This window comes from Equus caballus, chromosome 7, assembly GCF_041296265.1.
Source record: "Equus caballus isolate H_3958 breed thoroughbred chromosome 7, TB-T2T, whole genome shotgun sequence".
In the NCBI taxonomy this organism is placed as follows: domain Eukaryota; kingdom Metazoa; phylum Chordata; class Mammalia; order Perissodactyla; family Equidae; genus Equus; species Equus caballus.
Window position 1 is genome coordinate 49,698,315 of NC_091690.1, and position 24,582 is coordinate 49,722,896.

Below are 24,582 nucleotides of genomic sequence, written 5' to 3' on the forward strand. Positions count from 1 at the left end.
GGCACCAGCTAGCTTGCTTGTGGGAATTTTCTGTGGTTAGGCTCTTCCAGAAACTTTCCCTCTGTAGACGCTCAACAGATAATGTTAGTTTTTATCAGATATTTGATACCTCTTTCTTTGCCCAGTTCCCTAGTCACAGTATCTGTGCCTGTCTACATATCTGGCAAAAATTTGTCAGACTCCAGTTGTCAACAAACATCAAAATACAAATCTAAGTATTGCATATGGTGAGGTGACTTTCAGTTGTGTGTTTATAAAACAGGACCACAAATCCAGGAGTACCCTCCCAGCGCTCCCTTTCAACGCAAATGTTCGTGCAGATGACGAGTTCTGACCGGCATTCTGCTCAGACACCTAAACTCAGGCGGCTGTCACTCAGACACAAGGTGGGGGGGGGAAGTCTTTGCAACTGTCCAATCAGAGGCGGAAGCGGGGCTGGTGGGTGGGGCGAAGGGCCCCAATCCGCCGGAAGTTGCACTTGCTCCAGCGGCGCTGGGGACCGTGTCTCCCCGCCGTTAAAGGTTCCCCGTGACTCTGCCGCCTGTTCTGTCCAGTTATGACGTGTAGCGACCTCGAGAGTCAAAGGAAAGACACTGGGGGACCCAGGAAACCTAGAAATGGTGAGGTTTTGGGTCTGGAGTCAAGATGAGGGGGAGGAGTGTCTGACCCATCGAGACTTTCCTTCTTCATTCGTGCTCGGGGTCCATTGCTGCCTGCTGTTAACGGTCCCTGGTGACTCTGCTTCAGCCTCTGTCGCTGTGACCTGCACTGACCGTGGGGGTCATAGGAAGGACTCAGGGGTTCGGGAGCCCTAGAAATGGTGAGTGTGCGACCTCGGGGTGAGGACGCAGGAGGAGGGGCTGGTGGGAAGCGGCGGGGCGGGCCCGGCCTCCCGCGGTCCCCTCCGGGGTCTGCGGCCCCGAGTCCGCGGTGGCGCCGCTCGGCCCTCAGGCTCCTCCGGCCGCAGCGTGGGGGCGGGGTCGGCAGCCGGGCCCCGGGCGTCCTGTGGTCCCTGCGCGCGGCGGCTTGGGCCGGAGCGTCTCTGGGCACCTCTGCGCTCGCAGCTCCGCGTCTCCCCACATGGTGCGGTTGTTGAAAGCCATCAATAAATTGTAAGGATTTTCTGAATAGCTACCCAATTGTGTTTTTAGTTGAGCCATATTGGACGTTGAAAATGGCACATGGACTCCAATGATCCCCATTTCCCCATTTGCTACCTCTCGAGGGGGAAATATCCGGGATTATAAGAGGGCCCACTGCTCGTATGATCTGCGGGACTTGTGCGGATTGAGGACTCAATTTTAGGTTCCTCCTGGTGGGGACGGGTATTCTGGTCTTTGAGTCCTCCGGAGAGATTAATTCAGCACGAGCTGCAGGGGCCTTAGGAAGAGGTCTAACAAGGCAGTCGTCATCTAATATATCAGGGGTAGGTTTTTGTACTTTAGTGGGGGAAGCTAGACACATGCAACAACCCGCTCTGAGTTCAGGATCTTGATATAGGGCCATGAATGCTTGAATATAAGGGATTTCGGACCATTTTCCCAGGTCGTGGCAAAGTAAGTCTAGTTGAAAAATAATATTAAAATTTACGGTGCTATTCATGGGCCATTTTTCCTCATTCAGAGTATATTGAGGTCAAATAGTATTACAGTAAAAGATGCCTCTTTTTCTTTAGGTCTTGTAGATCTGTAGATCTTTTGCCCAGTTATTTAAAAGGCAACCCAAAGGTAAGTCCTTACGAATGGAATTAGAAGCTCCCATGGTCCTAAGAAGCAAAAAAACAAAAGAAGAGAGATAAAAGAAAAGAGGCCATTACCTTGAAAATCCCCCGACCCTAGGGCAGCGTCCTGCCCTTTGGCCTGTGGGGTTCCTATAGCAAGGGGTGATGGGGGCGTCTCCCGGCATTGCATCCCTTGGATATCATTCCTATTATGCGTGGCAGTACTAGGTGCCTGGTGAGTGGTCCCAGAGACAAAATAATAGAGAAAAACAGAGGAGAATTTTATGCTGGTCTGGGGGACATTCTACCCAATTGCATCCTGGAGCCATTCTCCCAAGAAGGGGTTCCCATACTCAACCAAAGGTTAGAGTTTGGTACTTTGCTTGAACTGGAGTCCCAGCTGGGACTTTCCCTTGGTTCAGAGTGTGGTCAGGAGCCATCGGGAGGTATACCAATCCAGCTAGGAAAAGAAACCTGCCAGGAGTCTTGGAGGTTGGCGACTGTGCTAATGACTTAAGTGGTTGACTCGTGCCCATGTAAAACTTATATATTAGAGATAGGATTAGGAAGGAATAGGGTTAATTCATTCTTCATCACCGTTAGGCTTGAGGTACTGATTCTCTTCGGGCTGAATGCCATAGTTTGCCCCATAGAGTAGCCACAGGAGCAAACTTGGATTCATACAGCTGTCCGAGAAGGCTCCCGATGAATAAGTGAATTAGATCCATCCTTGAAAGAGAGGAAGGCACAAGGAAGAAAAGTGCACTTACCAGAACTTCAGCTCACAAGCCAGTGAAGCAAGATCCCTGTACAGGGCACCAGAAGAAATGATGGGGCTCAGTGAGCCGAGGAGTCGAAAGAGATTTCTTGGATTCTCAAGGTCTGGTAGTAGTGCTCCTTTATTCAGAAACTAGCATGGGGACAGGACCCATGAACAGTAAGAGCTGCCATGGGTTGAGGGTAGGGCTAAATTTATAAGGCATAGATATGTGAGTTATTTCTTTGCAAAACAAAGGAAAGATCATGTAGTAAAGTCATTAAAATGGAGGTGGGGTCTGGTTATCGAGTGGTCGTATAACTTTGGATACGAATCAGGTCAAGACCTCCTATACTTCCTGGAGGATGATATGGATCAGTATGTAGGCCAGAATGCCTTGGGCTTCTCTCCCTGGGGTAGTCTTGATCCACATCATAACCACCTGGAACTATGTTGCGTGAACTCCTCCTGCCTCTACTCCCAGGGTCTTTCTGGGCACAGACATCCTAGGGGAAGTCCTCTGGGTAGAGGTTTCACTTGAGAAACTTTTCAGGATGATCTGTCCTGTCAGCACTGTCCCTACCTGAATTAGTCACCTTTAAAATATTCATTCACTTTATTTCACTCTCAGTTTTTCAATGAATAAAAATTTATTTATTCAGTACAAATTGAAAGACAACATAAAATATTTTGAAAGAGACAAGAAAGGGGTGAATTTCAGAAAAAATGAAATATTCCAGTTTTACATTGCACGTACTAAATTCTTCTTTCCTTTTTTCCTCTCCCGTCGTGGGTAGTAATATTCTGAGGTCTGTTCTTTCATTTTGAGTAAGTACAAATAGATTTCCAGGGCTTAGACTTGCAGACCTGAAGTGTTCAAGTAGGATTAATAGTTTGTGAGAAAATTACGTGTCGTGGAAATAATACTATATTAATATCTTTTTTTCCTCCAGAATGCAACACATTCTTGTGGGGTTTCTTGTTGAGTCAGCAAAATGCCATACAGTTTTCTTCCCTCATTTCCACATAAACACTGGTTGGAGTGTTTTAGCTGGATTATTTAAACACTGGGTTTTTGTCGTTTAAAATATCAGTGGTGGTCCAAAAACCTCCAGTCGGGGCAGAGGACTGAGGGCGGAAAGTCTAAGCTAAGGCCCCCTTGAACCTGCAGAGGGAAGGCCTTGCAGGCCCAGTTGTTCTTCCTGGGAAGCCTCCCCCTGCAGGTGTCCTACTGCTCACACCCCCATGGAAGGAGCCTTTGTCCTCAGAGGAGCTACAGAGCCCTGGAAAGCTGGGGGTGCACGTGCTCATGGGGTGGGGAGTGATGCCCTTTCTGAGGTGGTAGCTGTGGTTCCTTGGGCCTGTTTCTAGACGTATTTGGAGTTTTGCATCCACAGTGTAGGTGCACTCAGAGAGTAATTTGTTTACGTTGAGAAAGTCTGTGAGAGTCAGGAGCTCTGTGTCCTGGATGAGGGCCCATTAATCTGGGGTCCATTTGGGTCAGAACCTTAAACTGGATCCAGCTGAGTTTCCTCACTGTGAGAATGGAGCCTGAGAGAGGGAGCATGTGCAACAATTGTTCCCTGGGAGAGGAGGATGTGTGGGGCTCCCAGAGCTCCTTCCTGTGGCTGCTCAGGTGCCCTCCCCTCCTTCTCCAGGGACTGACCCCCTCCAGGGTTCTGTCTCCACCAGGAGAGTCAGGAACACAGAACTTCTGACCATGGCTTTCCTTCTGTCCTGTGGGAAGCAGGCTGCTCATCTGAGCTGATTCCAGTGTTGGTGTTTCTTTCCTTTGGATTCCTTTATCGATGGACTAGGGCAACCTTTTGGCTCTCGTTTCCCTTGGCACTCGGGCCCTGAGACTGTAAGTTGATTAAACGATGGAATGTGAGGAAAGTAAGAAATTTAAGAAATTTTTTGATCAGTTTTCTTTTGTGCATGTCTGCCAGACACCGTCCTGCAACCACTGCAGCCCAGTGACACAGTCGGGGCACACGAAGCACGGGAGTTGCAAAGCAACCCCTGCAGGAACAGCCGAGGGTCCTCCTTGCTCAAACTGCTGTTACTAGTTGCTGTATTGGTTCTCCTCATGACGCTTGTGCTTACCCAGGGGAATCTGCTGGGAAAGGAAAATCCCACTGTAATATACAAGAAAGACCCTCTTCTGACTAACACTCCTTCAACATCCCGAGGGCCCTGCCACAGAAAGAGGGTCATTCAGCTGGGATATCGGGGAAGACCCTTCCCAAACAAATATGGGCCTATCCCCGTGCCTTCCCCTATAGTCATTACAGGCAGAGAAATACCCCGGGCCATTAAGGTAGAAGGACGCTGATGGTAGCCCCCTCCCAGGGAACAGGGCTATGCAGAGGTTACCTCCCACACCTACGCCACCTACATCCACTCTATGGAACAATGGCTGTTCGAAGTAAATAGGAAATACAGATGGGACTATTATGACACGTCGGGGCGCTGGAAAGAAATAGATGAAAAGAGGGTTAAAGGGTCAAATGTCTCAGTGTGGGAGTTATATAAGAGGATGTGGGGACCTGTATGTGCCTGGTCTAAACGTACCGTGGCTTACCTTTGCCCCAAGGCTTGTTCCATCCTCCAGCATAACCCGAGTCTCGCCCCCTGCAAAGAATACTGTAGAGATCTATAAATATTAACTGCACTTACCCAGAAAATGAAAAGAACAGCTCTTTCCCAGGACTGAATAAGGGAAGTAACATTTAGAAACTGCTGATGACGCAGATAAATTAAAGAAGTAAAATGATATCATGGGGAAAAATCAAGCTACTTCAGGGGAGAAAATAGATGTACCCCAAACGCTTATGTAATCCTCAAAATATATATAAACACACGCTTGACAATAAAGACTTCAGACTTGCTTCCACCAACTTGGCGTGCAGTCTCATTCCCTTCCCTTCGCCGACGCCGTTCATCCCTCAGGAACCTGGACTCTGCTGGAGCTGGACTCCGGCACATGTCTCTAGAGAACAGATTAATTTAAAATAGTAAAGCAATTAAATTCTATTTTAATAGGTGTGAGGAAAACTTCTGAAAGCCTCTGTATATCTTTGAAAACCCAATACAGTTAAAGATTTAAACTCAAACTTTGATTGCATTGTAATATGCCGCTTATTACTGAAAATGCCCCCAGTGAGAGATGTACGGGAAGGACAAACTAGGATGCTGCAGGTCCTTTTAGTTAGAAAAAGACTTGAAAAATTTATTTTCTATGATTTACACTTTTGTAACAGTTACAAAATCTAGATGATCTAGATCTACAAAATCATTAAATCCTAGATCAGTTTCCTATTACGAGAATTAAAATTAAAGAATATAAACTTCTCTGTTTTTTAAAAATAATTCTGTAAGACAGCAAAGTCTAGCTTAAGAAGATTCACTGGCAACATATGCTGGTCCCCTCCTGTACTTTTGCTAAAGTAAAACCCAGATACAAGCTTTGATCATTTTTGAGCCTCCTATTAGTGTTTCTTTATCTAAATAAATCAACAATGCATATTTTTCTTACCTGCTTTGTCGTTATAATGAACAGTCAGACTCCACATTTTTGGGTGACTGCTCACAGGTTAAGCCTCACCCACCCACTTCCCCTTGTGCCCCCACCTGGACAAGCTGAGGAGGAAGCCTGGGTGCTCTCTACTCTAGAGCAGGCAGGAGATTCCACCACCCCAGCCCCTGCCTGTGTGCAGAGCTCTTGCCCCGGGCCCACCCCCAGGCCCACTGAAGCCCCAGGCCAGGCTCCATTCCTTGCTTTCTGAGCCCTGTCAGAGCTGCTTGAGAGGCTGGCCCTGCCCTCCCCTCAGACATTATTATATGAGTCCTAAGCCTTTTCCTACCCTGTGTGTGTATGTCTGTGTGTGCCACCCTGGCATCAGTCTCGACAAGGGAACCACCCCTCTGCAGGGACCATAACAGTTGGCGCCCTGAGCAGCATGTCCAGACATGACCCCACCCGTGGGTCTGCTCTTGCTGTGCCTTGCTCCCCTGCTCTGCTGCCTGGTGGCGGCATGCACTGTGGGCTGCTGCTTGCTGGGGAGCTCGTGCTGAGAGCTGTGCTGCCCTGTGTCACACTGTTGACCTTACCAAGCCCCAGTTCTAGGTTCAGCTGACCAGAGTGGGCAGTTTGAAAAATTTATAGGTATTTGGGAGCAGTACTATGAATTTGGGGCCTCCTTAAATGAATGCTGGGTCAGTGTTTTTGGTGGGATTTATCTGTGTGTTAGACTTAACCTGTGACAAGCTGTGTTGGCCTGGCATAATCCAGGGATGAGGGTGGTAGACAGGGACTATAAGCTTTGCAGGAGGTGGGTCCATCAGATGGTCACTGCTGAAAAAGCAGTCATTTAAAAGAAAGACAAGCTGTAGGTGGTGAGCTGAGCCCACACTCCTGATAACAGCGGGCTTCCCATCACCCTTCAGTACCTCTGCTGCTGCCCCTGCCTCTACTGCCATGAAGGTCCTGGCCTTCAGGGTTGTAGGGGACAACACCCATTGCACCCCTGTGGCACAATGTATTAGTTCAAACTTGACTTAAGCCCAGGGTTTAAACCCTATAAAGCAGTGTCATGGGTAGGCCCCTAACCCTGATGGCACTGTTTTGAGTCTCTTGAGTGGAAAAAAATTTATAAATACCGGGATAGAGAGGAATCCCCTCCCCTGAAGTGTATCCCATGAGGAAGAAAATGAAACAGGAAAGATAGGAGAAAGGAAACAATAGATAAATTACTGAAGTAAAGGTCCGTAATTTGGGCCAGTTGGAAATGTTTTATCCTATGGATGTACCCATGATTGTTTATCCTTTCACCGATTGAAATTATCTTGGTTACATCTAGGTCTTGACAATAATGCATAAAGCTCCTGTAAACATTCATGTGCAGGGGTGTTTGTGAATATCTGTTTTCAGCTCATTTGGGTAAGTTCAAAGAACGTGATGGCTGTATCGTATGGTAAGAGTAGGCTTAGGTTAAGAAACTGTCTTTTTTCCAGACTAGGCATTCCATTCTCCGTTCCCACCAGCAGTGAGTGAGGGTTCCTGGTGCTCTCCATCTTCATCACCTTTCGCTGTTCTCACTGTTTTAATTTCAGCCATTCTAATAAGTGTCTGGTGATATCTCATTCTTTTATTTATAATTTCCTAGTGATAATATGATTTTGAGCATCTTTTCATGTGCTTATTTACCATCTGTATGTCATTGTTGAAGTGTGTCTTCAGATCTTTTGCCCATTTTTAACTGGGTTGATTGTCTTCTTTTTGTTGAGATTCTGGAGTTTTTTGGACTTTTTGGTTACCAGTTCTTTATCAGATAAGTGATTTCCAAAGCTTATCTGTCAGTCTGTTACTTGTGTTTTGACCGCTTAACACTGTGTTTCACTGAGCAGAGGTTTTCCATTTTAATGAAGTCAAACTTATTTTTTTCTATCTTGAATCTTGCTTTTGGTGTTGTATCTGAGAACTAATGACCAAACCCAAGATCGTGTAGATTTTCCACTATATTTTAGCACTGTTGTGGTTTTACATTTAATATTAAGATCTATAGTTAATTTTGGTGAAATTTATCAAATCTGTGTCTAGATTCTCTTGTTGCTGGCCAGTGGATGGCCAGATTTTCTGGCAGAATTTGTTGAAAAGACTACATTTTCCTTGATTTGTCTTAGGTCTGTTGTCAAAGATGTTCATTATAACTGTGTCGACCTATAGCAAACAACTGACTTTTGTCTGTTAACAACTACTTTGTCTATTCAACTGTCCTCTACACTCTTCTTAGTTCAAGGGGTTTCTATGTTATTAGGGATTCTCTGAGATTTTCTCCCTTGACAATCTTGTGCCACAAAGGTAGTTTAATTTCCTGCCTCCTGATTTGTGTACCTTTTATTTACTTTTCATGTTTAATTGCATTAGCTAAGAATTCTGGTACAAGGTTTGCTAGGAGTAGTGAGAGGGGACAGCCTTGCCTTGCTCCTGATCTTACTGGAAAACATCTAATTTTTTCAGTGTAGTCCACTAATATTAAACAAGAGCCCAGTTGATGTAGAGGTAGGTGAGGGCAGAGGGGAAGCATTCTGCAGTCCATTGATTTGATGTCAGTCTTTTAGTGAGCCTGTGTCTCTGGGCTTGGACTTCTGTGGTATAAGAAGAAAGATATTGGATCTAGCAAAACCTCTTGAAACCCTCAGAATTACTTGAGTGATAAGGGTGACAGAGTCTTTGTTGTTTTAATGAGGCAACTCTTGGCCAGCTCCTAGATGGTTTCAGGATGGGGGTTGGACACTGGAAACCCCAGGCCTTGATTAGAGGCTTGGAACTTACAGTCCCAGCCCTGAGCCTCTGTAGAGGAGAGGGGCTGGAGCCTGAGTTAACCACCAATGGCCATTCATTTAAGAAATTGTGCTCATGTAATGAAACTTCCATCAGAACCCTTGAAGACAGAATTCAGAGGGTTTCTGGGGTGGTGAACACATCCAGCTGCTGGGAGGGTGGAGTGTCCACACAGGATGGGGAATCTCTGTAGCCCTCTCCACCTCCACTCCCCTCACCCATACCACTGCCCTACTTTGTCCTATGCATCTCTGCCTTTGTCTGTTCTTGAGTTGTATGCTTTATAGTAAACCAATAATAGTAATTAAAGCAGTTTGCTGAGTCCTCAGAATCATTTCAGTAAATTACCAAATGTAATAAGGTGTGGAGGGAATCTGTGAATTTGTAGACAGCTGAGTAGAAATGCTGGCAGCCTGGGCACCCCTTTTGTGGTTGACATCTAAAGAAGGGGCAGTTTGTGGGACTGAGCTCTTATCCTGTGGAGTCTGACGTGAACTCTTGGTACATAGTATTAGAATTAAATTGAACTGATGGATGCCTCTTTGGTGATGTAGAGTTGGAGAAGTGGCATTGGAACAGAGACCAAATAATGTTAGGAGGTGAAAAAAATTCTATCACCCTCACATGTGCGCCACCTTTGAGAGCGGAAAAGGCTAGAAGAGACTCAAGTTGGCTCTTTCCCTCCCCAAAGGTCAGTTAGACTCTGGAGGAAAATCCCAGTCAGTTATGCTCTTGTGAAATAGATTACTTTTAGGGCATGCTTGTGAAGAACAGAGTATTTGGGGTATATTTTTAAATGGCTGCATTTTCTCTAATTGTGGAGAAAATGGTTTACCCTGTGACCTCAATTCTCTGATGGAAGTGTTGTTGATTTCAAGTTTTTTGGCTTTTTCCTTCTGAGGACTGGAATCCAGCTTTTGAGCTCCTTGTACGAGAGACCAGGACTAGAAGTCTCTGACTCCTTTTCCCCCCAGTTTTATTGAGAAAAAATTGACATACATGGCTATAAATTTAAGGTGTCCAGCATGATGGTTTGATTTACACGCATAGTGAAATGCTTACCACAGTAGATCAGCTAACATGCATCTTATCATATAGACACAATAAAAAGAGGAAAGAAGAAAAGAATAATCTCTCTGTGATGAGAACTCATAGGATTTTCTTTCTTAACAGCTTTCCTATATATCACACAGCAGTGTTAGCTATAATCATGTCATACATTACATCTCTAGTAGTTATTTATCTTATAACTGGAAGTTTATACCTTTTGATCACCTTCCTCCAATTGCCTGCCCCCTCCTACCTCTGGTAATCAACAGTCTGATCTTTTTTGCTTTTGTTTTTTCTAGATTCCAGATATAAGTGAGATCACCAAGTATTTGTCTTTGTCTAACTTATTTCAATCTGCATAGTGCCTCTTAAGTTTCATCCATGTTTTCACAAATGGTAGGAATTCCTTGTTTTTTATGGCTGAATAATACTCCATTGTCTATATATTTATATATACCAAAACTCTGCATCCATTCATCCATTGATGGATGTATATCTTCTCTATGGTAGGTAGGGGCCTCACTGAGTGAGGATGTCATCATTGATCATTGTTTTCCCACCATCTAATTTGTCTTAAACACTGTTGGAGGAACTGCTCGGGTGTGGATATAAACGATGGACAGCAATACCTAGAGTCTTGCATTCTTGCGATTGACAGAAATGGTTCCCCATAAAGATAAAGGCATAGTCATGTTTCAACTTCATTTTAGCCATGGTTAAACCTTTTACTGCATGTGCTATTTCATCATGATCCAGAGACATGGGTATCTGGAACTCAAAACTTCCATTGCTTTGGATAATGGGTAGTTGTGTTATTTGTGTTTCTGATTAATATGAGTTGAAAGGACTTGAAATTGCTTTTTAATACAGCATATCATTTTGCTGCTATTCAGACTGAGTGAACAGTTTGTACCCCATGAAATCTTAGAGTTTCTCCCAGTTCTAGGAAGGAGTCTGGTCATTTGCACAACTGTAGCCCATCATGGGTTTTCCTATGAGTAGAATGACACCTGTGCAAGTTCAATGTGATTTCCTGATTAAAACGTTAAAAAGAGCTATGAATATTTAGCGGGTAATAATCCAAGGAATAATTAAGGTGACCTATAGACAGAGGCACAGTATTGTTTTGAGTAATATCCTGTGTGGTGGCAAAGGAGGTAAATTTGACATCCTCTAACTGGGAAAATTTCTGTGCCTTTTTATAAGAGAAGTAGCTGGGAAGTTTTTGTTTCAATGATGTGCAAAGCCAACAAAGACCATTTTTATTGTTTTCAGGGATCATTTCCATATGTTTACATTACCAGGAGATGTTACGGAAGAAGGCATAAAACTTCAAATAGCTTTTGTTTCATTAAGTAACAATGGAAATCGAAACTTGTTCCCTTTTTTTTCAGTGCTAATTTATGGTTTCTTAGCAGTGGAGAAATTATGTGATTCTATAATTATTAGTGTGTCATTTGATCCCCTTCCCCATTCTTCCTCCCATTATACAAATGAAGAAAGTTAAGCATAAATTCTTACCCAAATTCACATAGCTTATAACAGTGAAATCTCTTATTTTTGAGGGCATAATGGGCGGTATAAAAAATTTCAACCTCACAAGAATGCTGCAATGTTTGTGTAATTAGGCTCTTTAACAAATATTTGGAAACAAAGTTTCCAAACAGGACTCATAAGACAACATGGTGTTCCACTCATATGACATTCTGGAAAAGGCAATAGTGTGGGAACCTAAAACAGTTCAGTTCTTAAGGCTGGGAGGGTGCAGTACAAATGGGCACCATGAGAGTGTTCCTTTGGGGTGATGGAGTGTTCTCCATCCTGATGGTGGTATGACTACACGTTTCTGAAAACGCACAACTACTCTTAAAGTAGTATGTGTATATGCTAAAAACAATTAATAGAAAACAACAAAAATGTTTCACATGCTAGGAGAAAGTTAAACTCTCTTAAACTTTGATTGTGTTGTGTACCACACTTCCTTCCACCACCTTGGGTTCTTTAGAAAAATGTGGAAGGACTGGGGAAGAAGGACTTAGGCCATGATAGACTTGTCCTGGTACCCAGTCTGAATTAGAAAACTCCCTCTAGGGTTCCACCTGCCCTTATGTCATTCACATAACTGGTGAGAAACTGATAGAGCTCCAGGCCTCCATCTTTGAGTTGACAGCAGGTTTCCTGGGTCATACCCTGGGAATGCGGTGGTCTGGAACATAAAGCTGCACCTGACACATCTCCACACTGGGCTCCGCCTGGGAACATCCTAATCTAATCCTTGGACATCAACATCATGTCTTCCCAGAGCAGGTCTTGAGGCCATTTCCAGCCCTAAAGTTTCCCATTTCAAGATTGCTTGGGGCCCTCCCCATTGCCAAGTGGTTAAGTTCGCGTGCTCCACTTCAGTGGCCTGGGATTTCGCTGATTAGGATCCTGGGCGCAGACATGGCACTGCTCATCAAGCTGTGCTCAGGCGGTGTCCCACATAGCACAACCAGAAAGACCCACAACTAGAATATACAACTATGTACTTGGTGGGGCTTTGGGGAGAAGAAAAAGAAAGATTGGCAACAGATGTTAGCTCAGGTGCCAGTCTTAAAAAAACAAAAAAGTTGCTCTGTGCCTCCTTGATGGGAAAAATGTTTAAGTGCAACACATGTCCAACCACAAATTTTCTGTTGTGTTGACCTTAAAATCAAAAGAGCCACTTATTTTACCAGTAAAACAGGTTTATTCAGGAATAGCAGAGGAAGTACAATTCAGGACATGCAAACTATGGTGAAACATAGGCAGATAGAGAGAACAGAACAGATAGGCTTGCTTTTATAGAGGACAGGAGGAAGCTGGAAGCTGGCAGGGGCTGTTTGGGACAGAAGTCCATTGAAGGAGAATGAGAGATCAGGGTGGTAACATGGCTGAGTGTGGTGATTTCTCATTGGCTGGGCTGTTGCTGGGCAAGGAGAAATTCTTCCTTCCTCCTGCTGGGGTCTGTAAAGTAAGCATCTTCTGTTGGAGAACAGGAGGGACACATTTTCCTATTTAGCGTCTGCAAGATGTGGTGAGTAGTAGTGTGTGAGAGCTACCCCTTCAGGGCTTCTGGACTCCATTTTAAATGAGATTTCCTATATTTTCACATTTGCAGCCTCAGTTGACTGTGAGGTGAGGCAGTGGTAGAACCCAGAATTCATGTCATGATGCACAGGCCCCTGGAACACAGTACTGTCACATAAATGTCACTCCTGCACCAACAGGCAACAGTCTCAATACCACCAATCATGTCAAAAAGAATTGCCCTGCTTTGTCCTAGCTCTGGAAGTTCCTCAGGCACCCAGCTGTACCTAAATCACCGTCCCTGAGATCTTGGACACATTCCATCCTGCCATTTCAGTGGCTCATGCACTGACCACAGCCAGCTCCCTCACCTCAGAACCCACCTCCACAGTGAGTTTGGAACCCTCCCACCAACGCCAGTGCTTACTTTTTCTGGAACAGGAATCACCCTGCATAGTTCTAGTCCCTGAGGCCTGTGGGAAATGGTGATCTCAGGCAGACCCTCTGCAGTCATGGGCTCCCTCCCTTTAAGTAGTTCCCAGAATGCAATGGGTACCATGCCAAAGGAAGTGGCAGAAATGGCAGGGGTTTCCACCTTTCCTGGAGTGCACAGGTGCGGGAATTGGTGCCCCTTTTCTTTGTTGGAGGTCACACCTACTGTTTCTTGAATGGAAAGGCAGAAATAAGCCAAGCCACATCCCAGTGTGCCCTTGTGACAACTTCCAGTGCTTTCCTGGGTCCCCAAGGTGATGTCTTTGTCATTGGAGACCTGGGGGCAGAGGTCAAAGGCCTCCTCCCCCCATAAGCAAATGTTCCAGGGAGGGCAGTGATCAAGACCTTGGTGAGGATGGCCCATGGGGCTGACCCATGTGAGGTCTGTGCACAGGTGAGACTTCAGGCAGTGATGGATCCCAGACAGTGAAGACCACAGCAACGGAGATGGTGACTGGGTGAGGACTCACAGACCTTTGTTGTCCGCACTGAGCTTCCAATGGGAAAGCAAAGTGAGGAAGGGGCAGGTGGTGAGGGGCGTGTTTCTGGGAGTGATCCTAGCAGCCTGAGGGACTGGGACACGGTGATCACTGCAGTCATCGTGGGCCCTGACTCTCCCTCTTCAGGCCCTGGGCTGTGGGTCTCTGGGCCATTATCTCTGAGAGTTGGTCAGGTTTCAGCCAGGATAAGCAGGGACAAGCAGTGAGTACTTCTGGCAACAGTAAACAATCTCCTGGACTCAAGGTGTCCCCAAGGAGGGAGCAAAAAGATACTATCTTGATAAGGTCTAGAGTCACTCCCAAAGATAGCCACAGGAAAGAACCAATAACTTGCATGTCTCCAGCAGGCAGAAAGCCAAGCCAGGTGTTCAGGACATAAAACAAGAGAAGTAAGAAGGCAATAGCTGTCTTTGGGAGAGAGGAGATCAATAACCAATTGTTTTGGATTTCAAAAGGAAGGGACAGTGTTAATTTTTTCCCTCTCTTGACTGGGCCCCACAGACCACTATCCAGGAGAGCAGGCTCTGGTGAGAATTCTCACCCAAAGCCGGCTTTTGCCAGTTCTCCCAGGATTCCATCTGCAGGCTCCAAGTGGGGTTTAACGTAGACGGCATAGCTCTCCTATTTACCAGAATTTCCCAAAGTTTTTCCTTAATTTCAATTATAGTTTCTATTGGCTGTTTAAGGGAATAATGTAGTAATTTGCTAGAAAATCCCTGAGTCCCCTCAGCATTTGGAAGGGCCTATGTGGAGGCCTTCCTTTGAAGGTAGAGATGGTGGTGTCTGTCAGAACTTTTGTTTATTGTCTTTGTTTTAGGTATGTCAATCTTTAATTTTTCATTAGATTTTTGAAATGAAACTTTCAACAATCCGTTTTTGTAACTGAGTCTTGTTTTAAATGCCTTTCTTAAATGATCTTATCTAATTGGGACAGTCCTTATAATAACCATTGTTATTTCCTGAGAGCTGACAGCAGTTTGGTGGGACCCTTAGCTGTAAATGGAGCATCACCCACGTTTCTGTCCAGCCTGATCTAGCTGCACATGGGGTGCAACCCACACTTCTACCCAGCCTTGTGTTGGGGCCGCAACCTGAAGGCTACCAAGTCCAGCTCTCAGGACACAAAAGATCTTATTAAGATTTGGCCGTTTTTGTTGATATTCAAGCTTCCAGGACCACAGTTCTTAGATATAAAATAAGCAGGTGTCTCTGAAGGTGGCACACTTAGCTCTTAGATTTGATGGATTCTGTTTCTTCTAGCTAAGTCTTCAGGCTTCTTGGAGACAAAATCAGAAAAGAGATGTGCCTCTGGGGTGGAGAATATGTGATGTTTCAAAGTGCACATCATTGCATGGAAATTTGCTTGAGGTTGGTGGGTGATCTAGTGTCAGTCTGACCCATTCCATGACCAACTTACCCTAACATGGGAGCCTTTGCGTTAGGTGGCAAGCACTCTAACAGCCTTTAAATGCCCTACCCATGCCTACTAATTTTTATGGCCTTTCTGTCCCTGAGATCCTCTTTAGCCATAATGTTTATTTACATAAAAGAAGAAAAACAAACTCATGCACCTGAACATACCAGCAGTAAACAAAATATGTTACTGCCGAATGGCCAAGAAAAATGCCCAGTGCACACCATCAGTTTCCAACATGGAACCTGGGACTAGGAGATGGAGTGAACCAATGGACCTCAACACACAGGGACTGTGGACTGATGCCGAACAGATGGAAACTGGGGCTGCCACCGGCAGTTCCCAACATGGATTCCAAACAAATGAGGATTGCAGGCTGAACTGCCAGTGGGGTGCCACATGGAATCTAGGGACAGAGTCCAGTGTGGGGCTTCCAGTGAAGTGGGGCCTTGTGGTCTTAACCACCAGCAGTTCCCAGTGTGGCACTAGTGATTCCAGAAAAATGGGGAACTGACTGGAAATGCGATGAGATTGGGAGCTTTAGGCAAAGACAGTGGAGCTCAGAGCGAAAGAGAACTTATCCACAGCCCTTGGAAGGCTCAGGAAAGACAGAACTAAAAAGGGGTTATGGGTACCACTCCTGTGTTGATCATTGTCCCAAGTGCTGTCAGAAGTTTGCTTCAGATCCTGATCCTGCCATCAAATCTGTTAAATAAAAATTCAGCTGAGTAAATTTAAAGATCTATTTGGCTTTATTGAGCAATACAGGAATCAGGCAGCATCCCATCTAGTAAGTAGAGAGGAGCTCCAAGGGTACAGAAAGGGAAAGGTTTTAAAGGCAGGACAAGGAAGTCATGAAGAGAAAAAAAGGATTCGTTCAGATGAGGTTATCTCCCTTTGTGGGAAAAAAGGTCTGATTAGGTGGATGACCTCATCTTCCTTTAGGGGATGGAGAGGCCCATGTGGCACATTACCTCATTGGTCCTGACCAGAAGATCCCAGAATGATGTATGTTCTTGGGGAAGAGTGAAGCTGCAGTTAGGTTAGATATTAACCCCAGGCTTGGTGTTGTGGGAATAACAAAAGTGACTCCATTTTGGGCTTGTGGTTTTCTTTTTAACAATCGTTTATAATCAAATGACTAATATATTTTTAACAGGAAGCCAGAGCTCTATGTGTTGTCTAAGTAATTTTTTTAAGTGTGCGATAAATTTTAACAAACCATAAAAAGTTAATTTTCTCAATTCTGTGTCTCTATAAAATGAGAAGTGATATTACAGCCTGTAGTGCCATTGTATATCAAGCTGGAGAGAGTTTACTGAAAGGGGCAATGTATTAAATGCACTGGTGTGATATATTAATATGAGGAGATCCTCTGACCCGCTCCCCAGTGAAACTGATGAAAATTGTTTTAAAACAACCATTTAAAGCCTCTGGAAATTGTCCTAACGGCAAATGGCAAATGAGGAACATCTATTCAAGAAAATAAGTTTTTTGTGAGAAGGAAAGAGTGTGCAGAATTTGAACCATGTCCACTCCTTACCAACTTTCAGCTCAGGAAGTAAGCTCTCCTCTCTAGAGTACTGTACCCAGAACCAGAAGACATGACTCTCTCCCCCTCAGCTTCCAGAACAAGGGCTTCTTCCTATAATGAGCAGGACTTCAACATTACCCATCCTGCCCTCAGCTGCCTGTTGTTGAATTTAATCTCCTCACTGGTTCGCATGAAAACTGGGGACCCTCTTCTTGCACCCAGCCCCTTCTCATGGTGCGGAGGCTCTGCTGTGCTCATGCTGTGCTGAGAATGCTGGGCGCTGATCACTCTTGCCCAGCTCATGAGGTGGCTGTAACATGGGACAATCAAGAGAATCTCTAGCTGCTGTCTCTCCACTGCACTGATGTTTCAATCCCTAAATTGGGATTGTCATTCAGAGTGAGTCTTGCTGTTGTCCCCATCACAGCTCCAGAGTCCTGGAACAGAGATTTTGCCTGAACACTGCAGAGGAGCCAGCCATAAAACACAAAGCTCTTAATTCCTTCCCAAAGAAGTTAACTTGACCCCAGCAAAAGATCATGAAAAATTCAAGTCAAATGATTCTGTCAGAAATGTGGAGAATGAGGTGAAAGGCAATTAGTAGATTTGTGTATGTAGTGAAGATACTGCTTAGAGTGTAGGCTGACTAGTTTCTGGAAAGAACCAGATAATTCGAGTGCTGAGAGGATACTACCAAGGGTCAGAACAAATATCAAACAGTGACCTGAGAAAATATTTCTACAAAGGAGCCAGAATTTCACATTGGTGAAAACAGTAGAGCAATCAGCCAGCAGTTAATCTAGTTTAACCATGGGCTGTGTCGGTGATGGAGGAAGAGAGCCCTACCAGTCCCACTGTCTCCTGATGGTAGATGCACCCAAAAGCCATGCTGGATTCTAGGAGATGCATTAGAGGTTTCTCTCTGTGTGGAGGATACAGACTTAACTAGAATAATCCACCCAGTTACTGAACAAAGCTAATAACAATAAAAAGTGCAAGTAGGAAGGAGACCAGAAGCCAGAGTTGCTAAAACATATTACCTAAAATGAGTGGTTTGCATCAAAAATATGAGACATGCAAAGATACAGGAATGTAGTAACTATACACTGGGGGAAAAACAGCAATTGAAAAATTAGCCAACTCTTACAGGAAACCCCAGTAAAATGAACAAATGTTGTCTCAGCAGAGAAAAGGGAGGTCAGAAGGCAACAGATAACATAGTCAAAGTGCACAAAGAAAATACCCATCAACCAAGAATCCTACATTTGTTATATTATTTATAAGAAATATAAGCGATATTTTACCTTGATTTTTTTCTTTTTCTAAACCTCTGCCTTTATCATTTATGTTCTTATTGATAAATTTTCAAACATTCAAAGTAGGTGTACTCATGAAAAATTTCTTCAATTTAAATCTCAGAAAATCCTTATTTCTCCTTTATTCTTGAAGAATTTTTCTTGACAGAGAATTCTAGGGGACTTTTTTTTGTTTTCAAAACTTTACATATTTCACTCTATTCTCTTCCTGCCTGCATGGTTTTTGAAAAGTCCAGTTTAATTCAAATCTTTGTTTCTTTATACCTAAGATGTGTTTCTTCTCTGTCATTTCTCAATACATTCTCTGTCTGATTTTTCTCCAGTTTGAATATGATGTTCTGGGATGTGCACTATTGCAGTTTATCATGGTTAGTGTTCTCTGAGATTTCTGGATGTGCTGTTTGCTATCATTAATTTTAGGATATTTTGGTGATTATTACTTCCCTTGTTTCTTCTGTTTCTCTCTTTTCTTTCAGGTAGTCCCATTGTGTAAACCTTTTCTGAAAGAGGGTTGTCCTAGGCTTCACGGGTATTGTGTTTGTCTGTTTTGTTCTTTTTGGCTTTGCATTGGACTCTGGTGAAGTAGACTTTTTGTTACTACAGGCTGTGTTAAGAACAGAATATCTGGTTGCACTTCAAAATGCCATCTGTTGTATCTTTTTCCTAATTTGGGGGGACACTGGTTTGCCCTACGACCTCAAGGCTCTCCTGGGTCTAAGAAGAGTTGTTCAGTTCAAGTTTGTTCATTTTCTTGTGAGGTCAAGAATGACAGCTTCTAAGCTTCTTAAGTGTGGGATCAGAAGTTGGCAGGGCATCATCGAGAGTGGCAGACACTTCCTGATGAAGTTGAAGAGTGGAGATTTTATGTTCTTTGTAGGAAATCATTCACATGTTTGATAATCACTGGCAAATTGACTATCAAACCATTGTGAACTTCAGTGAACTCATTAAGCAATCCGTAGCTCTTAACCTGCCCCTCAAGCCAGCAAGGCTCAAGGTGCACTGTTAGTGTTTCTCTAGAAAGAGCTGTTCTGCACATTCTCATCTCTTTGTTGGTTCTAAAAATTGGCAGGAAGTGGCCTTGAGGCACATGAGTATAGGAATTTTATGGTATAATTTGTCATGTCTTCTTCCTTGTGTCTGAGCTCTAAGTTCCAAATAACTTTCTGGCCCCATCAAACTATATAGAGAAAGGAAGGAAGAACTGAGTGAGTCTATGAGAAATATTACACAAGTTGAAAGCAATGCTTCCTCACAAGAATATTTACATTCAACCAGCTGCACCTGCTTACTTGTAATGATGGCCTGGAGTAATTTAGGACAATGTGGGCAACTGGGTTTCATTAAAAGTTTGATATCTACAGGCCTCCTGGACACTCTTTTTGGTGATGAGAGTAGATAAAAAAGCTTCCAGTTCTTCACTATGTTTTTATCCATTGAAACCTCATGCAGGTTTGTCCCTCTACCTCATGGAGTGCTGTAACTGGTGGGTAATAAGGAAGGAGATGAAAGAGTTTTTCTCACAAGGAATCGGCCTCAAAATTATAATATTTGTTTCATTTTTGTCTTTCCTTGTATCCTCTGTATCCTGCCACTACAGAGAAATATGATGTAATGTGATCACAGTAAAAATGTGTAAATAACTTCCATGTGTTTGGAATTCTGTTAAATTCATGAAGAAATGTGTACAGAAAATGAATGAGTTTTTGATGATGGCAGCATAGAATAAATGTCTGGAGACGACAGAATCATACACAACCTTCGTGCTTATGGAGTATAGATCCCCAGTGCTATCAGCCTTATGCATCCTGCCCTACACATATTTGTGGTGTTTTAGGACTCAGTGGCCATTGAGGACGTGGCTGTGACTTCATTCTGGAGGAGTGGGCTTTACTGGATCCTTCACAGAAGAAACTCTACAGAGATGTGATGTGGGAAACCTTTAGGATCCTGGCCTCAGTAGGTAAGAATGAGGACATTCCAGCACTTCACCAATGAGAGAACAAGTGTTTCTGGCCCATCTGGTCCAAGATGTAGAATGTGGAAGTGGGGGATATTGGTAAATAAGCTAGATGTGGTCATAGCTCATTGTGGACTTAAGTCTAAAATTTCTTCTATAATTTCTAATACTTTGGAATCATCTTTCTGGGTCTTCATTTTAGGAAAAATATGGGAAGATCATGATATTGAAGATCAGTACAAAGACCAGGAGAGAAAACAGCGGTGAGTCACACAATGGAAAGCACAATAGAAAGCACTGTGCAATGTGAGAATTCTGGTATGTTATGAAATTTTAAAAAGATGCAAAGGAGACAAATAACCCTTGCTTCAAATTTAGCTGTTCTTAGAAAATTTTCATCAAATACGTGTTCTGAAATGTGATGTAGAGGATCAGTTATTGCAAAATATTTCACTTGGAAACAATAAACTCTATAAAGGCACATCACTGCTTTGGTAATATGAAAGCCTCTTGTAGAGCATTCATTATTCAATTTCTGAGAATAGAGACAAGACAGAAAACCTAAACTTTTCCTATGAATCGTAATAAATATAACATGTAAAATCTAAGTTATGAATTAAATATAAGAATTAATAATGTGCTTCTTATTTCTTACAGAAATCATATGGTAGAGAGACTCTGTGGAAGTGAAGAGGGTAGTCAGTGTGGAGAAAACATCAACTTTATTCCAAATCTCAATCTAAACAAGAAAACCACAGGAGCTAAACCATGGGAATGCAGTGCACGTGGAAGAGTCTTCATGCATCATTCATCCCTTAAAATGCACGTTAGATGTCACACTGAACACAAACAACATGACTATAAAAAATGTGGAGAGAAGCGATGTAAATGTAAGGAATGTGGTAAAGCCTTCACATTTCTCAGTTCTCTTCGAAGGCATGAAATAGCTCAGACTGGAGAGAAGCCCTATGAATGTAAGAAATGCAGTAAAGCATTCACTTCTTCCAGATCTCTTCAAGATCATGAAAGTACTCATACTGGAGAGAAATCCTATGAATGTAAAAAATGCAGTAAAGCATTCGCTTGTTCCAGTTATCTTCAAAAACATGAAAGACATCACACTGGAGAGAAACCCTATGAATGTAAAAAATGCAGTAAAGCATTCAGTATTTCCGCTTACCTTCGAATTCATGAAAGAATTCATACTGGAGAGAAAACCTATGAGTGTAAGAAATGTAGTAAAGCATTCTCTTCTTCTAGGTCTCTTCAAGTACATGAAAGAGCTCATACTGGACAGAAACCCTATGAATATAAAAAATGTAGTGAAGCATTCACTTCTTCCACTTCTCTTCAAAGACATGAAGACATCACACTGGGGAGAAACCTTATGAATGTAAAAAATGCGGTGCAGCATTCACTTATTCCACTTCTCTTCGGCTACATGAAAGAACTCATACTGGAGAGAAACTCTGTAAGTGTAAAAAATGCAGTAAAACATTCACTTGTTTCAGTTATCTTCAAAAACATGAAAGCACTCATACTGGAGAGAACCTCTACAAATGTAAAAAATGCAGTAAAGCATTCACTACTTCCAGTTATCTTCAAATACATGAAAGAATTCACACTGGAGAGAAACCCTATGAATGTAAGAAATGTAGTAAAGCATTCACTTCTTCCACTTCTTTTCGAAGACATGAAAGAAATCACACTGGGGAGAAATCTTATGAATTTAAAAAATCCGGTACAGCATTCGCCTCTTCCAGTTCTCTTTGAAAACATGGAAGAAGTCACACTGGAAAGAAAGCCTGTGAATGTCAGGAAAGTGGGAAAGCCTTTATTTCTCATGCAAACTTTTGAGGATATGCACGAATGCACACTAGAGGAAAAAGCATGTAAATGTAAGGAATGTAGGAGAGACTTGTCATCCCAGTTCTTTCTGAAGGCATGAAAGGACTCACGTGATAAAAACCTCTTGAATGTACACAGGGTTGGAAAGACTTCAGTTGGCCCATATTCTTCTCTGTGAAACTCCCACCAAAAAGAAATATAAATGTAACTCATATGAGAAAGCTTGATGGAAATTAATTTGTGTATAATGTTCTAGAAAACTTTCAACATGAAAGAGTTGTTATAAATATGTTGTGTTTACCAAGCCTCTTAAAGTGCAACATTGGATTGTGGGTTTTTGTTAATTACTTTCAGAAATGAATACTGAGGTGAGAGTTCTGCAAGTGACCCTTCATCAATACTACGTAAGATTAATAGGTAGTGCTTTTTCCTAAAGTCAGTTAATAATATTTTCTCTGTAATTTTTTTTTTTTTTTTTGAGGAAGATTAGCCCTGAGCTAACTGCTGCCAATCCTCCTCTTTTTGCTGAGGAGGCCCTGAGCTAACATCCGTGCCCATCTTCCTCTACTTTATACATGGGATGCCTACCACAGCATGACGTGCCAAGTAGTGCCATGTCTGCACCCGGGATCCGAACCAGCGAACCCAGGGCTGCCAGAAGCGGAACATGCACCCTTAACCCCTGCACCACTGGGCCGGCCCCTGTGATTTTTTTTATAATGTCTCAATTGTTCTGTGTGAAGTGGCCATTGAAAAATGACAGTTTGTACTTTTTGAGATTTTCTTACTGGCCTTGTATTGCAGTTCCTGGATATGCCCAGTCCCTTATACATTTGGCTACTTTCTTAGAGAAAGCTCCTTTGATGTGGTGGTGGGTATAGGAGCCTATTTTTATTTTACACACTATTGAACACTTGGAATAGAATTTATTTATGGCAAGTTTGTCAAAGAGTATACTTTGCTGTGAATTTTTTTTTTCACATTTGGGCCTTTGCTCTTCCTTGTGACTGGTATTTGGTGAATAGACTTTGAATTAAGTAGAGCCCTGTGATAAGGCAACAAATTCTAGAGCTGGACATATCACCCCTTTATTGTCTCATGTCAGTGGTTAATATTAAGACCTAGATATTTAAGAATCCATGCCCTTTGTACTTTCATGTTGGAATTCACCAACCATGTCACTTGCGTGAGATTTCAAAGGCAGAAGCAAACAAGGCCTTAGTCAGATACTGGAGCCACCACACAGGGAGAGAGACAGTTCCATTGGAGCTTTGAGGACATCTTCCTCAATCCCATTTTCTGGATTCTTTGCTTTTCTGTGGAAGAGTATCTTGAAAACCACCACTGACTGATTTCCATTTTCTTAGGGGTGTATTTTCCACTGGTGTTTTCACAAATTTCTCATCAAAGATGCAATTAAAGTTAGGCTTTTTCTACAAGGCCTCTTGTGCCCACCAGGAAGCTTACTGAGAGTTTGTGATTTTGAGTATTCTGTGATTCCCCTCTTCTCTAGATGATGTCTGTAGAAGGTCTAATTTGTATACGAAATACCTTATGCTGTTAATACTGCTAATGAGTATTTTTTCCTGATTTACCATGACATCTACAATGGGGCAGTCAAAAGAAGTACTTGGGAGTTTGTTTCTCTGCTGCCTTGTGCAGCGGCTGCCTTGACCCAGTTCTTCCATGTGAGAACAATCACCTTTCTCACGTCAGGAAGACTGTGTGTGTTTCCTGTTACTTGTAGCTGACCATATTCCCTCAATATGTTTTCAATAGTGTTTGTATGTCATTAAAACTATGTACATTTCCGTGTGAAATGAACCTTTCTGTAGTTTCACTGATGTATTTTGTCAACTGTTTTCTAAACCATTCTGTACTAATAAACATTGTGGTTTTATTTTCTCAGATTATATTAAAATTCATTTTAATTATTGGTTTTCAGATATACTTTGCAATTTTATTCATTTAATCATTATACATTATGAGGTAATTTTCAAATGTACATACAAATTCAGGTATGTTTTCCTCAGGCAAACTTTAATTTTTAGTCTTTTATAGTTAATATTTTTGTCATGAAACTAATTTGTAATTTATTCTGAACCCCTAACTTAAAAATCATGGTTTTTTCAGTGCCCTCTTGCCAGTGACCTGCATGGTTGCACCTGTAGTCAAAGAGAGGGATGTAACAAATTCTAATAAAAATGATCACAAAGCATAAAGGACTGAGGTATGACAGTAACAGGGTGCTCAAAAGGACTTCTAAAAGAGTTTCGACAAGTGGTTGTTGATTTGATTCCTATTCAAGGAGGAAGGTCCTTTTCTGTCTGACAGCTGTGAGGAGGTAAACTTAATTCTAACTTTGTAAGCATTTTGTCCTTGATAAAATATAATCATTGTTTTCTAGAAGGCAAAACCAGTGTCGTGAAGCTGAAGTTAATTTTTAAGAAGTTCCAGTCAGTCATTTTAGTAAGAAGAAGGAAAACAATCATTTTTATGAGTTTGACTTTTATCCCTTATCATTTTTACCTCTATGGTGACAAAATACTGTTTTGTTTTGGAAACTGTGTACTTTTAATGAACCAGCTGTCGGACAC

General features: G+C 42.7%; 2 protein-coding genes across 2 annotated transcripts in view; both read left to right on the forward strand.

The window, feature by feature from the left end:
* Nucleotides 1-459: 459 nt before the first annotated feature.
* LOC102147835 (zinc finger protein 844) lies at nt 460-23,931 on the forward strand. The gene is made up of 4 exons (XM_023646496.2): nt 460-620; nt 20,015-20,140; nt 20,340-20,400; nt 20,795-23,931. Exons 2-4 carry the CDS (start codon nt 20,107-20,109, stop codon nt 22,083-22,085), a joined length of 1,386 nt encoding a protein of 461 aa, XP_023502264.1. The 5' UTR covers nt 460-620; nt 20,015-20,106; the 3' UTR covers nt 22,086-23,931.
* The window catches only part of LOC100066418 (zinc finger protein 709), a 100,625-nt gene continuing 76,519 nt past the window's right edge, over nt 477-24,582 (forward strand). The window contains exon 1 of the mRNA XM_023646478.2: nt 477-820. Within this exon, the coding sequence (XP_023502246.1) occupies nt 818-820 (3 nt within the window). The 5' untranslated portion in view covers nt 477-817. The remainder of the gene's footprint in view (nt 821-24,582) is intronic.